This window comes from Bufo gargarizans, chromosome 10 (genome assembly GCF_014858855.1).
Source record: "Bufo gargarizans isolate SCDJY-AF-19 chromosome 10, ASM1485885v1, whole genome shotgun sequence".
Taxonomy (NCBI): Eukaryota; Metazoa; Chordata; class Amphibia; order Anura; family Bufonidae; genus Bufo; species Bufo gargarizans.
Genome location: NC_058089.1, coordinates 112,193,077 through 112,211,363, shown reverse-complemented (window position 1 = coordinate 112,211,363; position 18,287 = coordinate 112,193,077). Strand labels below are relative to the sequence as shown.

Genomic DNA, 18,287 nt, shown 5'->3' with positions numbered 1-18,287 from the left:
TCTACTACACACATATAGCCCTGCTACACATACAGCTCTACTACACACATACAGCTCTGATGCACCCATACAGTTCTGTTTGACAAATACAATACACATACAGCACTGCTTAACACACACACTTCACAGACATCATCTTTAATAAAAACCCACATTTCCCTGCACTAGTGCAGGCTGGATAGTTCTTCTTTTATGGCTCCTCCCACTGATGACATCATCAACAGTCCTTAAGCTATACATGGAGTTTTAATGTCCTTTTAGAACAGCTGTAGGACCTTCCTTCCCATGAGCTCACCTGCTGCTGCTGATCTCACAGATCAGTGTCGGCAGGGGGAGAGAGGTAAGTGCAGATGCATGGCAAGATAAAAAAAAGTGCGTCCTATAAAGTGAAAAATATGGTATACCTGGTAGTTTTAATATCTTAGTAATAAAATTAGTCCCTGTGCTTTATATGCTTCTATATAGTTTATAATTATCAGAGGCTGACTGGACATAGACTCTACAGGGAAATTTCCTGGGGGGCCACCGGTCGGGCACATAGTGATCTGATGCTCTCAGCATTAATTAATGCTAGTCCCGTCTGGTACTTATGCATCTAGTTGGCAGAAAAAAAGTATTTTGTGCTGCACTGTGTATTTGGTTCTGCTGGGGCGGACTTTTGTGCTGCATTATAGTATTGCAGACTCGTCTACTTATATTGGCCCTGTCTTCTGTCAATTTGGAGCCACTAACATGGGGCCACATTTAGTTTTTTTTTCCAGGGCCACTCAAAGTTCCCAGTCTGCCCCTGATGACTATTATCACTGATATTTTTCTTGCCTATATTTCTTGACTATTTTTCCAGCAGATGGTTATAGCGGTTAACCACTCCTAAATATGCTTGGCAGGTTATGTGAATGTCTTTCTGTCTATGTGCTTTGATGGTGGACGGCGTTTCATCTGAAGAAGGGGAATACTGCCAAAACACATTACTATTGCACTTATGTTTAACAAGCGGGAACCTTGAAAGCAGTAATTGGGCGCAAATAGACTTTTCTGGGTTTACGTAACCAGAGCAGTCGGCATCTCTATTTCATTATTCTGTATAAACCTCCTGAACCAGTTTTCTCTGATTGACATGAGGGGAGGTGCCAGGGTACAGGATAATATATAGCATGGGCATAGCTGGTACCAGTATTAGCAGATCGGTAATTAGACTGTCATTTGCTCAGTGGTAACTAGAAATTTAATATCCGCAACCTCACATCTCCTCCTGCAACACACGATTCTGAGCTGGAAGAAGAGCGTCCACTGGTGACCACAGCGCACAGGACATGGCGATTCTGCCGCACATTCTGCTCCTCAGCCTCTTCATTCTGACACCGATCGCAACAGGTGAAAACTAGGGTGCAAGATACTAGAGGGCAGGATACCAGGGAGTAATACACAACCCACGTAATAGTGCCGCACAGCGACCAACAAATCCAGGATATGGCCACCATTAATACTATCACAAGAATTGTTTTGAGCAGTATTATAGTAGAAATATTCTTGTACATAGAAGCAGTATTATAGTAGTTATATTCTTGTACATAGGAGGCAGTATTATAGTAGTTATATTCTTGTACATAGGAGCAGTATTATAGTAGTTATAGTCTTGTACATAGGAGGCAGTATTATAGTAGTTATATTCTTGTACATAGCAGCAGTATTATAGTAGTTATATTCTTGTACATAGGAGCAGTATTATAGTAGTTATATTCTTGTACATAGGAGCAGTATTATAGTAGTTATATTCTTGTACATAGACAGTATTATAGTAGTTATATTATTGTACATAGGAGGCAGTATTATAGTAGTTATAGTCTTGTACATAGGAGGCAGTATTATAGTAGTTATATTATTGTACATAGGAGCCAGTATTATAGTAGTTATATACTTGTACATAGGAGCAGTATTATAGCAGTTATATTCTTGTACATAGGAGGCAGTATTATAGTAGTTATATTCTTGTACATAGGAGCCAGTATTATAGTAGTTATATTCTTGTACATAGGAGGCAGTATTATAGTAGTTATATTCCTGTACATAGGAGCAGTATTATAGTAGTTATATTCTTGTACATTGGAGCATTCTTATAGTAGTTATATTCTTGTACATATGAGCAGTATTATAGTAGTTATATTCTTGTACATAGGAGCAGTATTATAGTAGTTATATTCTTGTACATAGACAGTATTATAGTAGTTATATTCTTGTACATAGGAGCAGTATTATAGTAGTTATATTCTTGCACATAGGAGGCAGTATTATAGTAGTTATATTCTTGTACATAGGAGGCAGTATTATAGTAGTTATATTCTTGTACATAGGAGGCAGTATTATAGTAGTTATATACTTGTACATAGGAGCAGTATTATAGCAGTTAAATTATTGTCCATAGGTGCAGTATTATAGTAGTTATATTCTTGTACATAGGAGGCAGTATTATAGTAGTTATATTCTTGTACATAGGAGGCAGTATTATAGTAGTTATATTCTTGTACATAGGAGCAGTATTATAGTAGTTATATTCTTGTACATAGGAGCAGTATTATAGTAGTTATATTCTTGTACATAGGAGCAGTATTATAGTAGTTATATTCTTGTACATAGGAGCAGTATTATAGTAGTTATATTCTTGTACATAGGAGCAGTATTATAGTAGTTATATTCTTGTACATAGGAGGCAGTATTATAGTAGTTATATTCTTGTACATAGGAGGCAGTATTATAGTAGTTATATTCTTGTACATAGGAGGCAGTATTATAGTAGTTATATTCTTGTACATAGGAGGCAGTATTATAGTAGTTATATTCTTGTACATAGGAGGCAGTATTATAGTAGTTATATTCTTGTACATAGGAGGCAGTATTATAGTAGTTATATTCTTGTACATAGGAGGCAGTATTATAGTAGTTATATAATACTGACACATCACCTTTAATCTTGCAGCTGACTGGTCTATGTACAACTTGTATCAAAATAGGAAGAAATATGTTTTCGTTTCCAGGTCTGACTTATGAAAGGCCGCTAGTGATCACGAAATATGGAACACTACGGGGCGTTACGTTGCCAGTAAAGGAAACAACCAAAACCGCTGACGCATTTTTGGGAATCCCGTTTGCAGAACCTCCAGTCGGACCTCTGAGACTTGCTAACCCGATGCCTCCTGTGCCCTGGTACTCTGTTAGAGACGCCTCTAAGTATCCCAACATGTGAGTCCACGTATTTGTGGTGCAGTTGAATATATATGTTCTTTGAATTCTAAGACATTTTAAGAACTTCTAAGGACCAGTTGTTATGTTCAGATACCACAGAATTGAAAGCGGGTGTACTTTGCTCTTCTCATGTATATACATATATTATAGCGAAGGGGGTGAACACATTTGCACTGACAACTGATCAGCTTTTATTTATTGTGTTACACGCTGTATATTTTCATTCCATTGTAACAATGTGGACTATTCTCGGGTCCATTATGTAAAATATCAGTTAAAATCAATTTTACTTCCAGCTTGTAATGTAACAAGACGGGAAAAACACAGAGGGGGTGAAAACTTTCACAAGTAATTGTACACCACCTTAATGATACATATATTTACAAGACCAATGACCTAGATGGAGATACATTTCACTGTCTCTGTATATATCAGGTGTTTACAGGTAGACATGCCTCCGAATAACCCCTCCTTACAGCTGCCCCCGATGTCGGAGGACTGCCTGTACCTGAATGTGTATACTCCAACCCACAGACACAGGAACTCCAAATTACCTGTAAGTGCCAGAAAGCAGAGGATAACACCTTGATACTTATAATCTTCTAATTTCCCAATGTTAACTCCCCAGCTATTGTGACCCTAAAACTCTGGCCATACTCTGGCAGCGGCAGGTGCACAGAACATGTTGGGAGTTGTAGTTTTGCAGAAAGTTTCTCTTAAATGTTGTCTCTAAGGAGCACATTTATTAAGACTGGCCTCTCCAGTTTTTTAGCCGTCTTACATTTTGACCATTTTCATACAAAATGGTAAATGAGACGGCCCATCGGCTTCACTGCCCACTCCCAACTTGCGCCACAGTCTGCACCATAAATACGCCTAATATATAAAACATTTCTGTTTCATAAATGACCCCCTAAGACTTTATGTAACTAGTAAACACAGACATAGGCGCGTCATTCAGTGCAGATACCATAGATCGCCACTCTTTACTTTATGTACAAGCCGCCATACATGTGAGTGATGTCATCTGCCCCTTACATGAGGTTCTCACATATGACGCAGTGTCCCTTTAAGATGAATGGATTTCTAATAAATGTTAATCTGTTCCCCTTATTCCCTAGGTCATGTTCTTTATACACGGTGGTGCGATGGTGTTGGGGACGGCCAGTACATATGATGGTTCTGTACTTTGCACCTTTGAGGATGTAGTGGTTGTGGCCACAAATTACAGGCTGGGGATGCCAGGATTGCTCAGGTAAAGATCTAGCACTGCTACATAATGTATCTTCACCATTCTCCATCATTGTATTAATTACATATAAGGCAAATTTACACTAAATATTCAGTAATTAAGTATCATTGCTAATCTTCTACTAAGTATCCATATATAATACAGATAGTCGGTGCAGGTTATACCCTGATATAGCGGAGCTGTTGCAGTGCAGGGTGTTAGGTGGTGTGATAGGTTCTGCTGTCCATACATACATGCAGACCTGCAAAAATTTCAAAAGTTTCACGTATTGCACCCAAATATTCGCATCATTAGTGCCGATTAGCGCAATCGCGAATATATTGGAGCACTCTAACCGCATATAATGCCATTTTTAATGTTCTGCCGTGCCAACCATTTTCTCCAGTCTCAGGAAATTTCTAGCAGCTTGAAAAATGTAGCTATAGTGACCCACGCCTGTAATTCTGCCGCATTACGCGAATATTACATTGCCGATTTTTTGTGATCAAGAAAATAATCTCGAATTAGCAAATTCACCCAAATATTTGTGAAATATCGCAAATTCGAATATAGCACCTGCCGCTCATCACTACTCTGGAGTATAATGCAGCCTATAACTCAGGATCAGTGCAGGATGAGTACGTTTGAGGTCCAGTTATTTGTTTTGTTTTCTGTAATGGTTTCCAATGGTTGTCGGCTTCAGACTTGTATACAATGTACTTTTTTTTTTTTTTTTTTACTTCAGTACTGGAGATAAGCAATTGCCGGGTAATTATGCGTTAATGGACCAAGTTGCTGCCCTCCAATGGGTACAGGAAAACATTGCAGATTTTGGTGGTGACCCCAAGTCCGTCACTATATTTGGTGAATCTGCCGGTGCGATGTGCGTCACCGCTATTGTAAGTTCTCTCTAGTGTGTGTTGTGTTTATCTAGTTATCCATATTGAGCATCTATTATCCCTCAGACTGTGTCTGACTTCATAAGATTTTATTTACTCACCTGAAATCTCCTTTTCCTTGAGTCTGAGGTCTCACCCAGGGCATTTATTCAACCAAAGGACAGACAATTCATAAGTGACGAATAAAAGGTTAACCCCAATCCACACCATCACTGTGCAGTACCCCAGACCTAGTTATATATTGCTATATTATTGTATGTTTGGCCATATGTTCCAGTAAATAAATGGTTGCCAGGAAACATGAAAAACCAGCCTGCTCCTCCCCTCTTGGTAGGAGTGGGCTGGTCCTGCTTCCTGCCAGGGGCGGAGGTCCAGAGCTGCCTTGGTGCGGAGAGGAAGCACATGTCTGAGCACCTGCTCCTAAAAAGGATTCCTTAAATGAAGCCTTGAGAAGTCAGACAGCACAGTCACCAGCTGAGACCAGCATTTAAAGACACCGCTGTGAGGTGAGGGACCACGGCTAAAACCACAATCACCCTGGATACTACTGGGCCAGTACAACACAACTGCTAAATCTTCATCCAACCTGCCTTGTACTGACACCAGAAAATTACACTTGGAAGTTGCTGCTATTGAATGTACCTGAAGTTACACTGCACGTAGTAAAACCGACTGTTCTACTTACGTCTGGCCTCACTCTTCAACACTACATTTTCACTGGATTGATCCCGAGGGAGCAACGGCCTGAGGGAGTACATAGTGACAGGACACTTCATCAAGGCCACTACCACTCCCATCCTCTGCACCAGCTCCTCCGGGGCTTGCTGTAATTGTATAAGCCAAGCCTCCACCAATGACAACTTTGAGGATAGCCAAGAAAAATAGGACTTTTAGAAGGGGATATGAGTCCGTAGAAAAATACGGGCAGCACAAGGATGTCTCCTGCATCAGTGTGGCCGTTCCACAAATTATAGAACACGTCCTTTTCTTTTTTGTTTTGCAGACAAGAATTGCCATTTCTACAAAGTAGTTACAGCATGCACACGGGTGGTATCCGTATTTTGCAGATCTGTGATGTGAGGATTGCAAAATGGATACCATCGTGGGCATTAGGCCTAAACAGCTGCTGCCCAGAAGGAATCAGGATAGCTCATCATTATCATGTCAGCGTGGGTCCAAGTCCCGAAATCCCCCGCCGATTAGCTGTTTTAGGGAGCAGGCTTGGTGGTGCGTCACTGTCATTGATGCCACTGGCCTAGGCTTCTTCTAACAGCTGACTGGCGGGCATCCCGGGTGTCGCACCTCCGCAGATATGATATTAATGACCTATCCTGGGGATAAGTTCTAAATATCTTTTCTTGGATAACCTCTTTAAGGCAGAAAACACGGACATGAGCTCTGCTCTATCAGCAGTTACCGTCCTCTTATATAGCATTGGTGGGGACATGTGTTAACCTTTTCATTGCTTCTTGTGCTCAGAGGACAATTCCCCATGTTAATTTATTTGATCGGAAGTGGTCAGATTGTTCCGTCTGTGCCATAAGCAGAATACAGGACAATGCTCAATCATTGAGACTATCAACATATACAAATAATGAATGTGCCCGATCCAAGGGTTTATGATGAGAATAATCATCATCTTTTCCTCTAGATGCTCTCTCCCTTAGCCAAAGGTCTGTTCCACCGCGCCATCGCAGAGAGTGGATCAGTAAACAACCCAAGCTTTATAGCCAGCAGCCCTGAAGACCTCGTCCCCTCTCAGAAGGTAAGTACAGCCTATCTAGAAGGAACACTAGGGCTTGAAGATGTCTCCATGGGGATGAGCCAAGAGGTCGTATACGTGTATGGGGGAATAAAACCTTTCCCTTTTTAATATAATCTGTTGGAGTGAAACGTTACATTTTATGCTTCGTTAGAAGGAATATTAGATACAGTGCCTTGAAAAAGTATTCATACCCATCACATTTTTCCACCTTTTTTCACAAACTTAAATGTATTTTACGTGATAGACCAACACATAGTAGCAAGTATGTGTGAAAAGAAAATGATTTTCAGAAAGTTGAAAAAAAATCTGGAAAGTGTGGTGTGCATTTGTATTCAGCCCCTGTGAGTCAATACTTTGTAGGCTTTTGGGGTATGTCTCTACCAGCTTTGCACGTCTAGAGGCTGACATTTTTGCCCATTCTTCTTTGCCAAATAGCTGAATACAAATGTACGCCACACTTTTCAGATTTTTATTTATTCAAAGTTTTGGAAACCATGTATCATTTTCTTTTCTCTTCACACGTTCTTGTTGTTGGTCTATGACATAAAATCCCAATAAAATAGATTTAAGTTTGTGGGTGTAATGTGAAAAAATGTGGAATTGTAGATACTACTACTTACTAGTAATAGATACTACTACTACTACTAGATAGTATCCCTCTAGTAGTAGTAGTATCCATATAGTAGAAGTATCTACTATTACTAAATACATAGATACTTCTACTACTAGATAGATACTACAAGTATAAGATAGATAGTAGAACTAGTAAATAGATAAATCTAGCATTACATAGATACTACTAGATGGATGATACAACTACTACTGTAGGTAAACACTACAAGGGTTATTTACTAACAGAAATACATCTATATTAGGCGTATTTCTGGCGCAGTTTCTTTGCACAGCAATCTGCGACTTTTCCCCGCTCACAACATGTCTACAAAAAAGGGCGTGGGGTGGGAAAGTGGACAGGCTAGTAGGCCTGTCTCATTCATCATTTTATACGCCTGTTTTAGATGCTGCTGCTACTACTAGATACAAACTTCTGCTTGATAGATACTACTGCAACTACTAGATAAATACTGTTACTACTGGATAGATACTATAGCTACTACTAGATAATACTGCAACTACTAGTAGTATATACTGCTACTAGATACTACTACAAGATAAACACTACTATTTAGATACTACAAATACTATATAGATACTACTTCTACTTGTTACTGCTACAGTACTTCTACTACTGGATAGATACTACTACTAGATACAGATGCTACTATAAGATAATAGTCCACCCACCATTCTAAATAGATACTTCTACTATTAGATAGATACTACAGCTACTAGACAGATATTACTACTACTACATAGATACTTCTACTACAGTCCTGATCAAAAGTTTAAGACCACTTGAAAAATGGCAAAAAATCATATTTAGCATGGCTGGATCTTAACAAGGTTCCAAGTAGAGCTTCAACATGCAACAAGAAGAAATGGGAGTGAGACTAAACATTTTTTAAGCATTCAATTTAATGAAAACAACGAATAAACTGAAACAGGCTGTTTTTTCAGCTGATCAAAAGTTTAGGACCACACCTCCAAAAAAGAACTAACCCCCCCCCAAAAAAAACTGAAATCCAACTTCCAAACATGAACTCAGTAATGAGTAGCTCCGCCGTTATTGTTTATCACTTCAAAAATTTGTTTCGGCATGCTTGATGGAAGCGTTTCCATGAGGTGAGTGGGAACATTTCTCCAAGTGGTGAAGACGGCCGCACGAAGGCCATCTACTGTCTGGAACTGTTGTCCATTTTTGTAAACTTCCCTTGCCATCCATCCCTTAAGGTTCTAAATTGAATTTAGATCAGGGGAACACACAGGATGGGCCAAAAGAGTAATGCTATTCTCCTGGAAGAAGTCCTATGTCCTGCGGGCATTGTGTACTGTAGCATTGTCCTGTTGAAAAACACAGTCGTTACCACACAGACGAGGGCCCTCAGTCATAAGGAATGCTCTCTGCAACATCTGGACATAGCCAGCGGCCGTTTGACGCCCCTGCACTTCCTGAAGATCCATTGTTCCACTGAAGGAAAAAGCACCCCAGACCATTGTGGCGCCCCCTCCACTGTGGTGCGTAGGAAACATCTCAGGTGGGATCTGCTTGTCATGCCAGTAACGTTGGAAACCATCAGGGCCATCAAGGTTACATTTTTTCTCATCAGAGAATAAAACTTTCTTCCACCTTTGAATGTCCCATGTTTGGTGCTCTCTTGCAAAGTCCAAACGAGCAGTTCTGTGGCGTTCAAGGAGACGAGGTCTTTGAAGACGTTTTTTGCTTTTGAAGCCCTTCAGTCTCAGATGCCGTCTGATGGTTATGGGGCTGCAGTCAGCACCAGTAAGGGCCTTAATTTGGGTCGAGGATCGTCCAGTGTCTTGACGGACAGCCAATTGGATCCTCCGGCTCAGTGCTGGTGAAATTTTTTGGGGTCTTCCACTTGACTTTTTTGTTCCATAACCCTCAGGATCATTTAAGAATTTAAGAAATTCCAAATGACTGTCTTACTGCGTCCCACCTCAGCAGCGATGGCGCGCTGTGAGAGACCCTGCTTATGCAGTTCAACAACCCGACCACGTTCAAAAAGGGAAAGTTTGTTTACCTTTGCCATCACAACGTGTGACTACCTGACAGAAATGACAATGAATCCACATCTTTGCACAGATTTGGCCTTTTAAAGGCATGTGGTCCTAAACAGCCTGTTTCAGTTTATTCGTTGTTTTCATAAAATTAAATGCTCCAAAAAATGTTGTGTCTCACTCTCATTTCTTCTTGTTGCATGTTGAAGCTCTACTTGGAACCTTGTTAAGATCCAGCCATGCTAAATAGGATTTTTTGCCATTTTTCAAGTGGTCTTAATCTTTTGATCAGGACTGTATTACTAGATGATACTACTACTACTACTGATAATACTACTATTAATAATAATACTAGATAGATACTACTACTACTTAATGAAAACTACAAGAGATCTACTACCACATGCTGATACAACTACTAGATAGATAATATTACTATAACTACTAGATACTACTTCTACTAGTATATACTACTACTAATACTGCAACAACAACACTATATAACTACTACTAAAACAGATAAGTACTACTACTAGATAAATATGTCTACTACTGCTGGATAGATTTTATTACTACTAGATACTACCACTATTACCAGCTACTACTACTAGAAAAATACTAATACTACTATATAGATACTACTACTACTACTTGTTACTGCTACAGTACTTCTACTGGATAAATACTACTACTATGACTACTACCACTATTGCTAGATAGATACTACTACTACTACTACTAGATAGATGCTACTATAAGATACTAGTCCACCTACCATTCTTCCTCCGGGAAGGATACCTGATGGTATTTTTCTAATTCAATCTGAGATAATATTTTTTCTATTAATTGGCGGCTGAACGACCTCCACAACCTTCATGATTCCCAGTTTTGTGCCTCCTGTCGCTGTTTGGCAGGGGTGTGAGAACCACAACCGGTCCAGAAATAAATTTATACAATATTATTATTATATTATTATTGAATATTATATCTGTTTTCCTCTGCAGTTAGTAGCGAACATATCAGGCTGTGATCTCGCCTCCATAGCCGACTGTCTGAAGAAGAAATCGGAAAAGGAGTTTCTCGCTATTGCCCAAACATTGGTAGGTGTTGTCATCCCACAATATTACTCCATGGGAAACTCTCAAAGAGGCATCTTCTATAATTGATACATAACATCCACCTACCGGATAAGTGATAAATGTCAGAAGGTTGGGGGCCCCATACCAAGCATTATACTCGGAGTCCTAAACCTCCCTGTCCTTCTTACTGCATCACCATGAAGAAAAGTCTGGATGAAGTGTTGGTCACACAGGTGCCCTACCACGTCATATAAAGACTGTGGGACTGATCGAGGTGGCCACGTGCAGTGCTCGGCTGTCACTGACAGTCCCATAGACTTTCTTTGTCCCAGGTCTCAATGCACATACCCACTTATGCACCTACTGCAGGTCAGTGTCTCATGTGCTGTCTGTCTCTGCAGGGCATGGAAGCTTTTCTTGTATCAGTGGACGGGGTTTTTCTACCTAAACCAGTAAAGGAGATGATGGCTAACAAGGAAGGAAACAAGGTCCCGTTTGTCATTGGAGTTAATAGTCAGGAGTATGGCTGGGCACTTTTACAGGTATGAGCAAAGCTAAAGAATGACAGCGCTCCCCTTAGGCTAGTTTTACATATGTAGTAAGAGATACAGCAGAGAACATCAACTATAATGGGGTCTAGCGGAGATCAGGACGGTTCTTGCATAATGTACTGTATTTGTCGGGTAGCAGCCAGATATCCACCGGACCCCATTATAGTTAATGGTCTCTGCTGGAAAACCCTGCCAAATCTCTTACCGCAAATCTGAAACTAGCATTACAACAGCAGCCAAGGGTAGATTTGTCAAAAGTTTTTCATGTCCTGAACACGTACAGTGGGGGCCCCATTCAGTCATGTCCACCTTCAGCTGTAAGTCTGGAGGGCCCTATGGTTACCACTGAGCACATGCAGTACAGTCTACAGATGTAGCAGGAGTAACACACACACTCTTAACTCAAATTTCTTAACTTATCGCGTTATCTTGAAAAAAAGCAATTGTTTAACGCATTTAGCTGCATTTAGTTTAGATAAAGCATAGTCTCATACAGCATGTGTGTTAACCCTGCTACATCTGTATGTATAGCTGTATGCAGGATGATGATTGGGATGACATTGGCCCTCAGTTATAGGTAGAGCAGTTCTGGAGCACAGAACGCCCTGAGAAGGCTTATCATTTGGTTGGCGTGATGGTAATCTTCTTATTATCTTTGCATTTAGCTGTTTGGTATAACAGGGTTAACAGAAGGAATGACAAGGGAGACAATGATCCAGAAGGTCCAAGATGCTATACCGGTGAGATGAGCTCATGTTCTCCATGTTCTCCGTCTTATTATCCGATTAGTTTTTATAAGGAATTCCTTCTCTTCATTGTGGTTAATGTCTATTTTCTAGGGTCTGAGTCCTGACGCCATCTCTCTCATTGTTGACGAGTATATTGGTGGAACGAATGATCCACTGATAATTCGTGATCGCTTCTTGGACATGTGTGGCGATTACAAGTTTGTTATAAATGCTATTAAGTTTGCCAATTACTATCGAGGTACGTTCCATTCATATAGTAGCTGATATGTAGAAGTGTGAGGCATTGGTCCCCTATTATGCCCAAAATACCCAATGCAAGATACAATTGGATTGTGCGCTCATCTGACCATAATGTTAAAAATGTTGAAACTGCTACCCCAATAACATTAAAACTTGGTTATATCATGACAATGTGCCCTTGAGACAAACGGGCAGTTAGCTCTTAAAGTGTATGGATCTGAGTGACTCCGAGAAGGGCCAAGTTGTGATGTCTAGGTGGCTGAGTCACATTATCTCTAGAACAGTTGGTCTTATAGGATGTTCCTGGTATGTAGTGTTTAGTACCAACCAAAAGTGCTCTATAGAAAAAGAACCAGTGAACTGGCACCAGGTTTATGGGCACTTAAGGTTCGTTGATGTGTTGGGAGTGAACGCTAGCCCATCTGGTCAGATCCCACAGAAGAGCTACTGTAGAGCAAACGGCTGACAACATTCCTGCTGGCTACGACAGAGAGGTGTCAGGACACACATTGTAACTGCTCAGTGGACACAGACTGGTGATATCACTCATGCTTACCCCGGTCCTCCCCAAAAGTGCCTACAATGGTCACATGAGCATCAGAACGGGGTCACAGAGCAATAGAAGAAGACAGCCTGGTCTGATGAATCGTGTTACATCATCTGGATGGCCGGGTGTGTGTGCGTTACTTACCTGGGGAAGAGATGGTGCCAGGTGCACTACAAGAACAAGGTGGCCTGGTCTGATGAATCATGTTACATCATCTGGATGGCCGGGTGCATCTGTTACCTGAGGAAGGTCTGAAGGACATTTCAGGAATGAACTGAGGAACATGACAGGTCTGTTTTAGTAAATTGTATTCCCCATAAAAGAACAATTCTGGAACTTCTTTCCTTCGCCATCTGTGTTGTGATTTCCTCTTTTATTCCCAGTAGAGATTTATGAATGAATGGACGGCAGCTTGTCACTAGTTGGAGGCTGTGTCCCTGCGCTGGCAGCGCTGATTGGACGGTGTCACCTCAAACGTCTAGCTCCCGGGGACATGTTACAACATGCAGTTATATGTAAAGAAATTCCAGAAATGTTATTTTATGTGGAAAGCAAGTTGTTAGACAGAGATGTCAGGAGAGATGGCGGGTCCTTGTTCAGCCCGTGTGCACAGTAATACCATTAGTCCCAGTCTCGGGGTCCTCTCAGTCCGCTCCTGTGACATTTCATGCAGTTATTGTATGCACCCCCAGAGCTGTGGCAGTGTATGGCGTTATATGTAATACATGGACGGCAATGTTCTCCGTATACATCACAGGCTGCTTAATTATCCTGAAATGGACAGATAACGTGTGGTCTTCTCATGTCTCTTTAGATCTTGGGCTTCCCGGCTACTTTTATGAGTTTCAGCACCCACCATCCCATAAAGCTCGCGAAAGGCCATCATTTGTGAAGTGCGATCATGGGGATGAGATCTTCTTTGTGTTTGGAGGAGCCTTCCTGAGGAACGATACATTTTTTGCTGGTGAGTATACTCTTATCATTAACATCCTGTGAAGACTCTTCCCCATTTCTATCCTCAGGGAATAGCCAGTTGTATCATGTGTTTGTAAAGGAAGGGGGGGGGCTCGGACCTTACAGTAAACATCTTTTCGGCCATGAGTGGTATGTGTGGCTCCCGGCTCTAGGATGAAGGAATCAGGTGGACACATCTGTAACTTATGGCAAACTTTACTTTTACATTATTAGCACCACTGTCTCTTTAAGTGGGTAAAGGCAAATATGGCACCATCACTTTAAGGCCACCTGCACATGTTGCGTAATATGTATGTTTTTTTCCCCACGTGGATTCCTGTGCAGAAAAAATGCAGCTTATTACAGTACCAGCAAAGTGCATGAGATTACGTGCGGATATTGACCTATTGTGCTGATTTTAAAATAAATAGCATGTCAATAATGTTTGTGGTCTTAGCTGCGAATTCCACCCTTTTCAATGGAAGGTGGAGATCTGCAGCAAAACCCGCATCTAATCCATTTCAAAAACCTCAATTGCACATTGCGAATTTTGGTGCGCATATGCTGCAGAAACGCACATAAATCTACATGGAAATTCGTGTGGATCTTATGTGTTCAGCCGCACTCGTGTGCAGGTGGCCTAAGAGTTTACACTCACTGTCCCTCTGTCTTGCACTGCACCCAGGTCCCTGGGCACTGGTACTCTGGTTATGGTCCTCTCGGAGCGAGAGCAATGAAGATGGCCGTGACTGCAGTTACCATGATGGTTATCTCTCCACATGGCACAGTACCACCCAATCTGCCGTTTATCACCTTGCAGACGTGTGCTCTCACTACACACTTAAAGACTATGGACATTTTTGGGGGAATTTTATTTATTATTGCGTTCTGTTTATTTAAGGTTTTTTATTGTTATTTAATAAACATTTTCAAAAGTTTTTCCTCTGAAGCTTAAGTTTCACTGAATCTGCCGACTGTTGCTTCTCTTTCTCATTAAATCCATCAGGGAGCTGCACTGATCTGTAGTCTTCATCTCTGGCTCCCTGACAGCTCATAAATACTTACCAAATTGATGCTATTTATCTTCAGTGAGTGTTTATGAGCTGTCAGGAAGCCAGAGATGAGGGCTACACATTGAGCCATTATTGCAGCTCCCTGATGGATTTACTGGGAAGGAGAAGCAACAGTCTGCAGATTCTGTGAAACTGAAAGCTATAGAGGAAAAACTGCTAACAATTTATTTTTTTAAGGAAAGGAAAAACATGATTTTTAGTCCCAAAAAAGTTGAATGCAATAATTAATTTTTAATAAAGATATCCCCACTAAAGCACATAAAATTCTATTTTCTGTACACCGCTGACTTCTCAGCGTTGTACGGAGTGTGGTTCCACGGTTTATCAATGGGGCCGCAGAGAACGGAGTACGAGCTTGGAGCACAAATTGCTGCTGCCTGTGCCTCCTCTCTCACCCATCTGCTGATGATTGGCAGTTCTCTCCTAGATAGAAAGGGAGAAAACTACATAGAATACGGTCAGTCATCAGCAGGTGGACAGGAATTCATGAATAACCAGGACTCTTCTCAGGTGGCCGGGACTCTTTTTCAGGCCCGGTCTGCAATGATTGTGATGTTGGTTCTCGGCAACCACTTAGTTTTAACTTAAAAATGACCGACCGCTGAAATCATCTCACCTGTCTCTACTTTATTCTGCCGTTAGTATGGGCAGCCTAAAGTTGATGACAGGTTCCCTTTAAGTGTACAGAGAAAGGTGCGCTTTAGGGGGGTTTATTAAAAATCCATTACAAAAAGTTTTATTTGGGCATTAGGGACATTTTTCCCAAAAACGTAATTAACTGTTTAGCTATTCTTTAAATAACTTTGCCCCCAAAGTTATCCATAATGTTTGAGTGTTTTAGGATTTTATACATATCAGATTCAGTGACCCGAAAGGTCTTTGAAACCCATTATCCACCGGTGATAGTACAATCACTGTAGAATAATAATAGTAATAATAATACTTCAGTCACTTTCTAATACACGTTATTTCAGTACCTTGCCATTTTCAAGATCTCTGCTTGATATCAGTGAACAGAGCCATTCTCATTTACATTCAGATACTGACAAACCATCCGACCTAGTCTTTCTTAGGCCTCTTTCACACTTGCGTTGTCCGGATCCGGCGTGTACTCCACTTGCCGGAATTACACGCCGGATCCGGAAAAACACAAGTGAACTGAAAGCATTTGAAGACGGATCCGTCTTCAAAATGCTTTCAGTGTTACTATGGCAGCCAGGACGCTATTAAAGTCCTGGTTGCCATAGTAGTAGTGGGGAGCAGTATACTTACAGTCCGTGCGGCTCCCGGGGCGCTCCAGAGTGACGTCAGAGCGCCCCATGCGCATGGATGACGTGCCATGTGATCACGTGATCCATGCGCTTGGGGCGCCCTGACGTCACTCTGGAGCGCCCCGGGAGCCGCACAGACGGTAAGTATGCTGCTCCCCCGCTCCCCACTACACTTTACCATGGCTGCCAGGACTTTAGCGTCCCGGCAGCCATGGTAACCATTGAGAAAAAGCTAAACGTCGGATCCGGCAATGCGCCGAAACGACGTTTAGCTTAAGGCCGGATCCGGATCATTGCCTTTCAATGGGCATTCATTCCGGATCCGGCCTTCAGGATTTTTGGCCGGGGCAAAAAGCGCAGCATGCTGCAGTATTTTCTCCGGCCAAAAAACGTTCCGTTCCGGAACTGAAGACACCTGATGCATCCTGAACGGATTTCACTCCATTCAGAATGCATTAGGATAAAACTGATCAGGATTCTTCCGGCATAGAGCCCCGGCGACGGAACTCTATGCCGGAAGAAAAGAACGCAAGTGTGAAAGAGCCCTTACCATGGCTGAGAATTTGCTACAATTGTATTAAAAGTAAATAGCTGGGACTTCAGACAGATACATTTTACCTGCACTGATACATTGTATCAGGCTGGTATCAGGCTAGTATCAGGCTAGTATCAGGCTAGGGAGGAGATTTGTGCTGCTGTGAGAATTGTAGGTCAGTTAGTAATAGTGATGTCCTCTTTCTCAGGACCTGCAACCCCTGAAGAGAAAGTCCTGACCAGGGAGGTTATGAAATACTGGACAAACTTTGCTCGGACTGGGTAAGGCCATAATCCTGAACAAGAATGACCACACAGTTGCTGCTGTCACCTCATTATCTGCTCATTTCGTATAATGCCACATTGTTCTCTGTAGGAACCCCAATAGTCCCGACCTCCCAACATGGCGGCAGTACGGCACAGAAGAAAACTATATGGGGATTAACTTAAAGATGAATTTGTCTTCAAAGCTGAAGGCGAGAGAGTACAAGTTCTGGACTGAGACCCTTCCAGAGAAAATCCAGAAAGAGTCTGGAGGTGATCGCACAGAGCTGTAGATCCTGACATAGAAGCTTCCTACACATGGAAGAACCAATCAGCGAGAGGAGTTACAATGCAGAAAACATTCTGTCATTTGTCAAATTCTTAATAAAGCTTACTTTCATGGAATTTTGAAGCCGTTTCTTTCACATTCATTAGGGTGTATTCAGATGGTGCAGATAAAACCGCATCTAAAATGCAGAGAGAAATGCATCTTGTGTGTAGTGTGGTTCTAGTTTCTACTGCAGCATGATCTAGTGCAGGAGGAGCTGAGCAGATTCCACGGCACGTCCAAAATAAATGATGTGTTTATTACACCAGACGCGACGTTTCAGTTCTCTCTATGGAACCTTTTTCAAGCAGTGACAATACAAATGGTGCAAAGTGCAAGTATAAATACCATCCACATTAATAATCGAATACGTGAAATAGTGAACAATTATAAAACAAATATGTCCAAAATATTTAATAAAAAATCATGAAATCCACAATCAAGTATAGTCAGTAAATAAGTGAACCATGTACAAGATAAAAATATCAGAAAAATCCATAAAAAGTGCATATAATCATAAATAAAACACAGTGCGTCATAATTAATATATTACATACAAATGTGTCGAATCATGTGTGCTAATTAAACATAGACATAGAAACATAGAATGTGTCGGCAGATAAGAACCATTTGGCCCATCTAGTCTGCCCAATATACTGAATACTATGGATAGCCCTTGGCCCTATCTTATATGAAGGATGGCCTTATGCCTATCCCATGCATGCTTAAACTCCTTCACTGTATTTGCAGCTACCACTTCTGCAGGAAGGCTATTCCATGCATCTACTACTCTCTCAGTAATGTAATACTTCCTGATATTACTTTTAAACCTTTGCCCCTCTAATTTAAAACTGTGTCCTCTTGTGGTAGTTTTTCTTCTTTTAAATATGCTCTCCTCCTTTACCGAGTTGATTCCCTTTATGTA

General features: G+C 41.2%; 1 protein-coding gene across 1 annotated transcript; it reads left to right on the top strand.

Annotated features, from left to right (window-relative positions):
- Positions 1–1,154: 1,154 nt before the first annotated feature.
- LOC122920600 (fatty acyl-CoA hydrolase precursor, medium chain-like) lies at positions 1,155–17,432 on the top strand. The gene is made up of 13 exons (XM_044270240.1): positions 1,155–1,374; positions 3,033–3,237; positions 3,676–3,796; positions 4,362–4,495; positions 5,217–5,370; positions 7,022–7,135; positions 10,777–10,872; positions 11,253–11,393; positions 12,068–12,142; positions 12,242–12,389; positions 13,753–13,902; positions 16,980–17,052; positions 17,147–17,432. Exons 1-13 carry the CDS (start codon positions 1,314–1,316, stop codon positions 17,325–17,327), a joined length of 1,653 nt encoding a protein of 550 aa, XP_044126175.1. The 5' UTR covers positions 1,155–1,313; the 3' UTR covers positions 17,328–17,432.
- Positions 17,433–18,287: the final 855 nt, after the last annotated feature.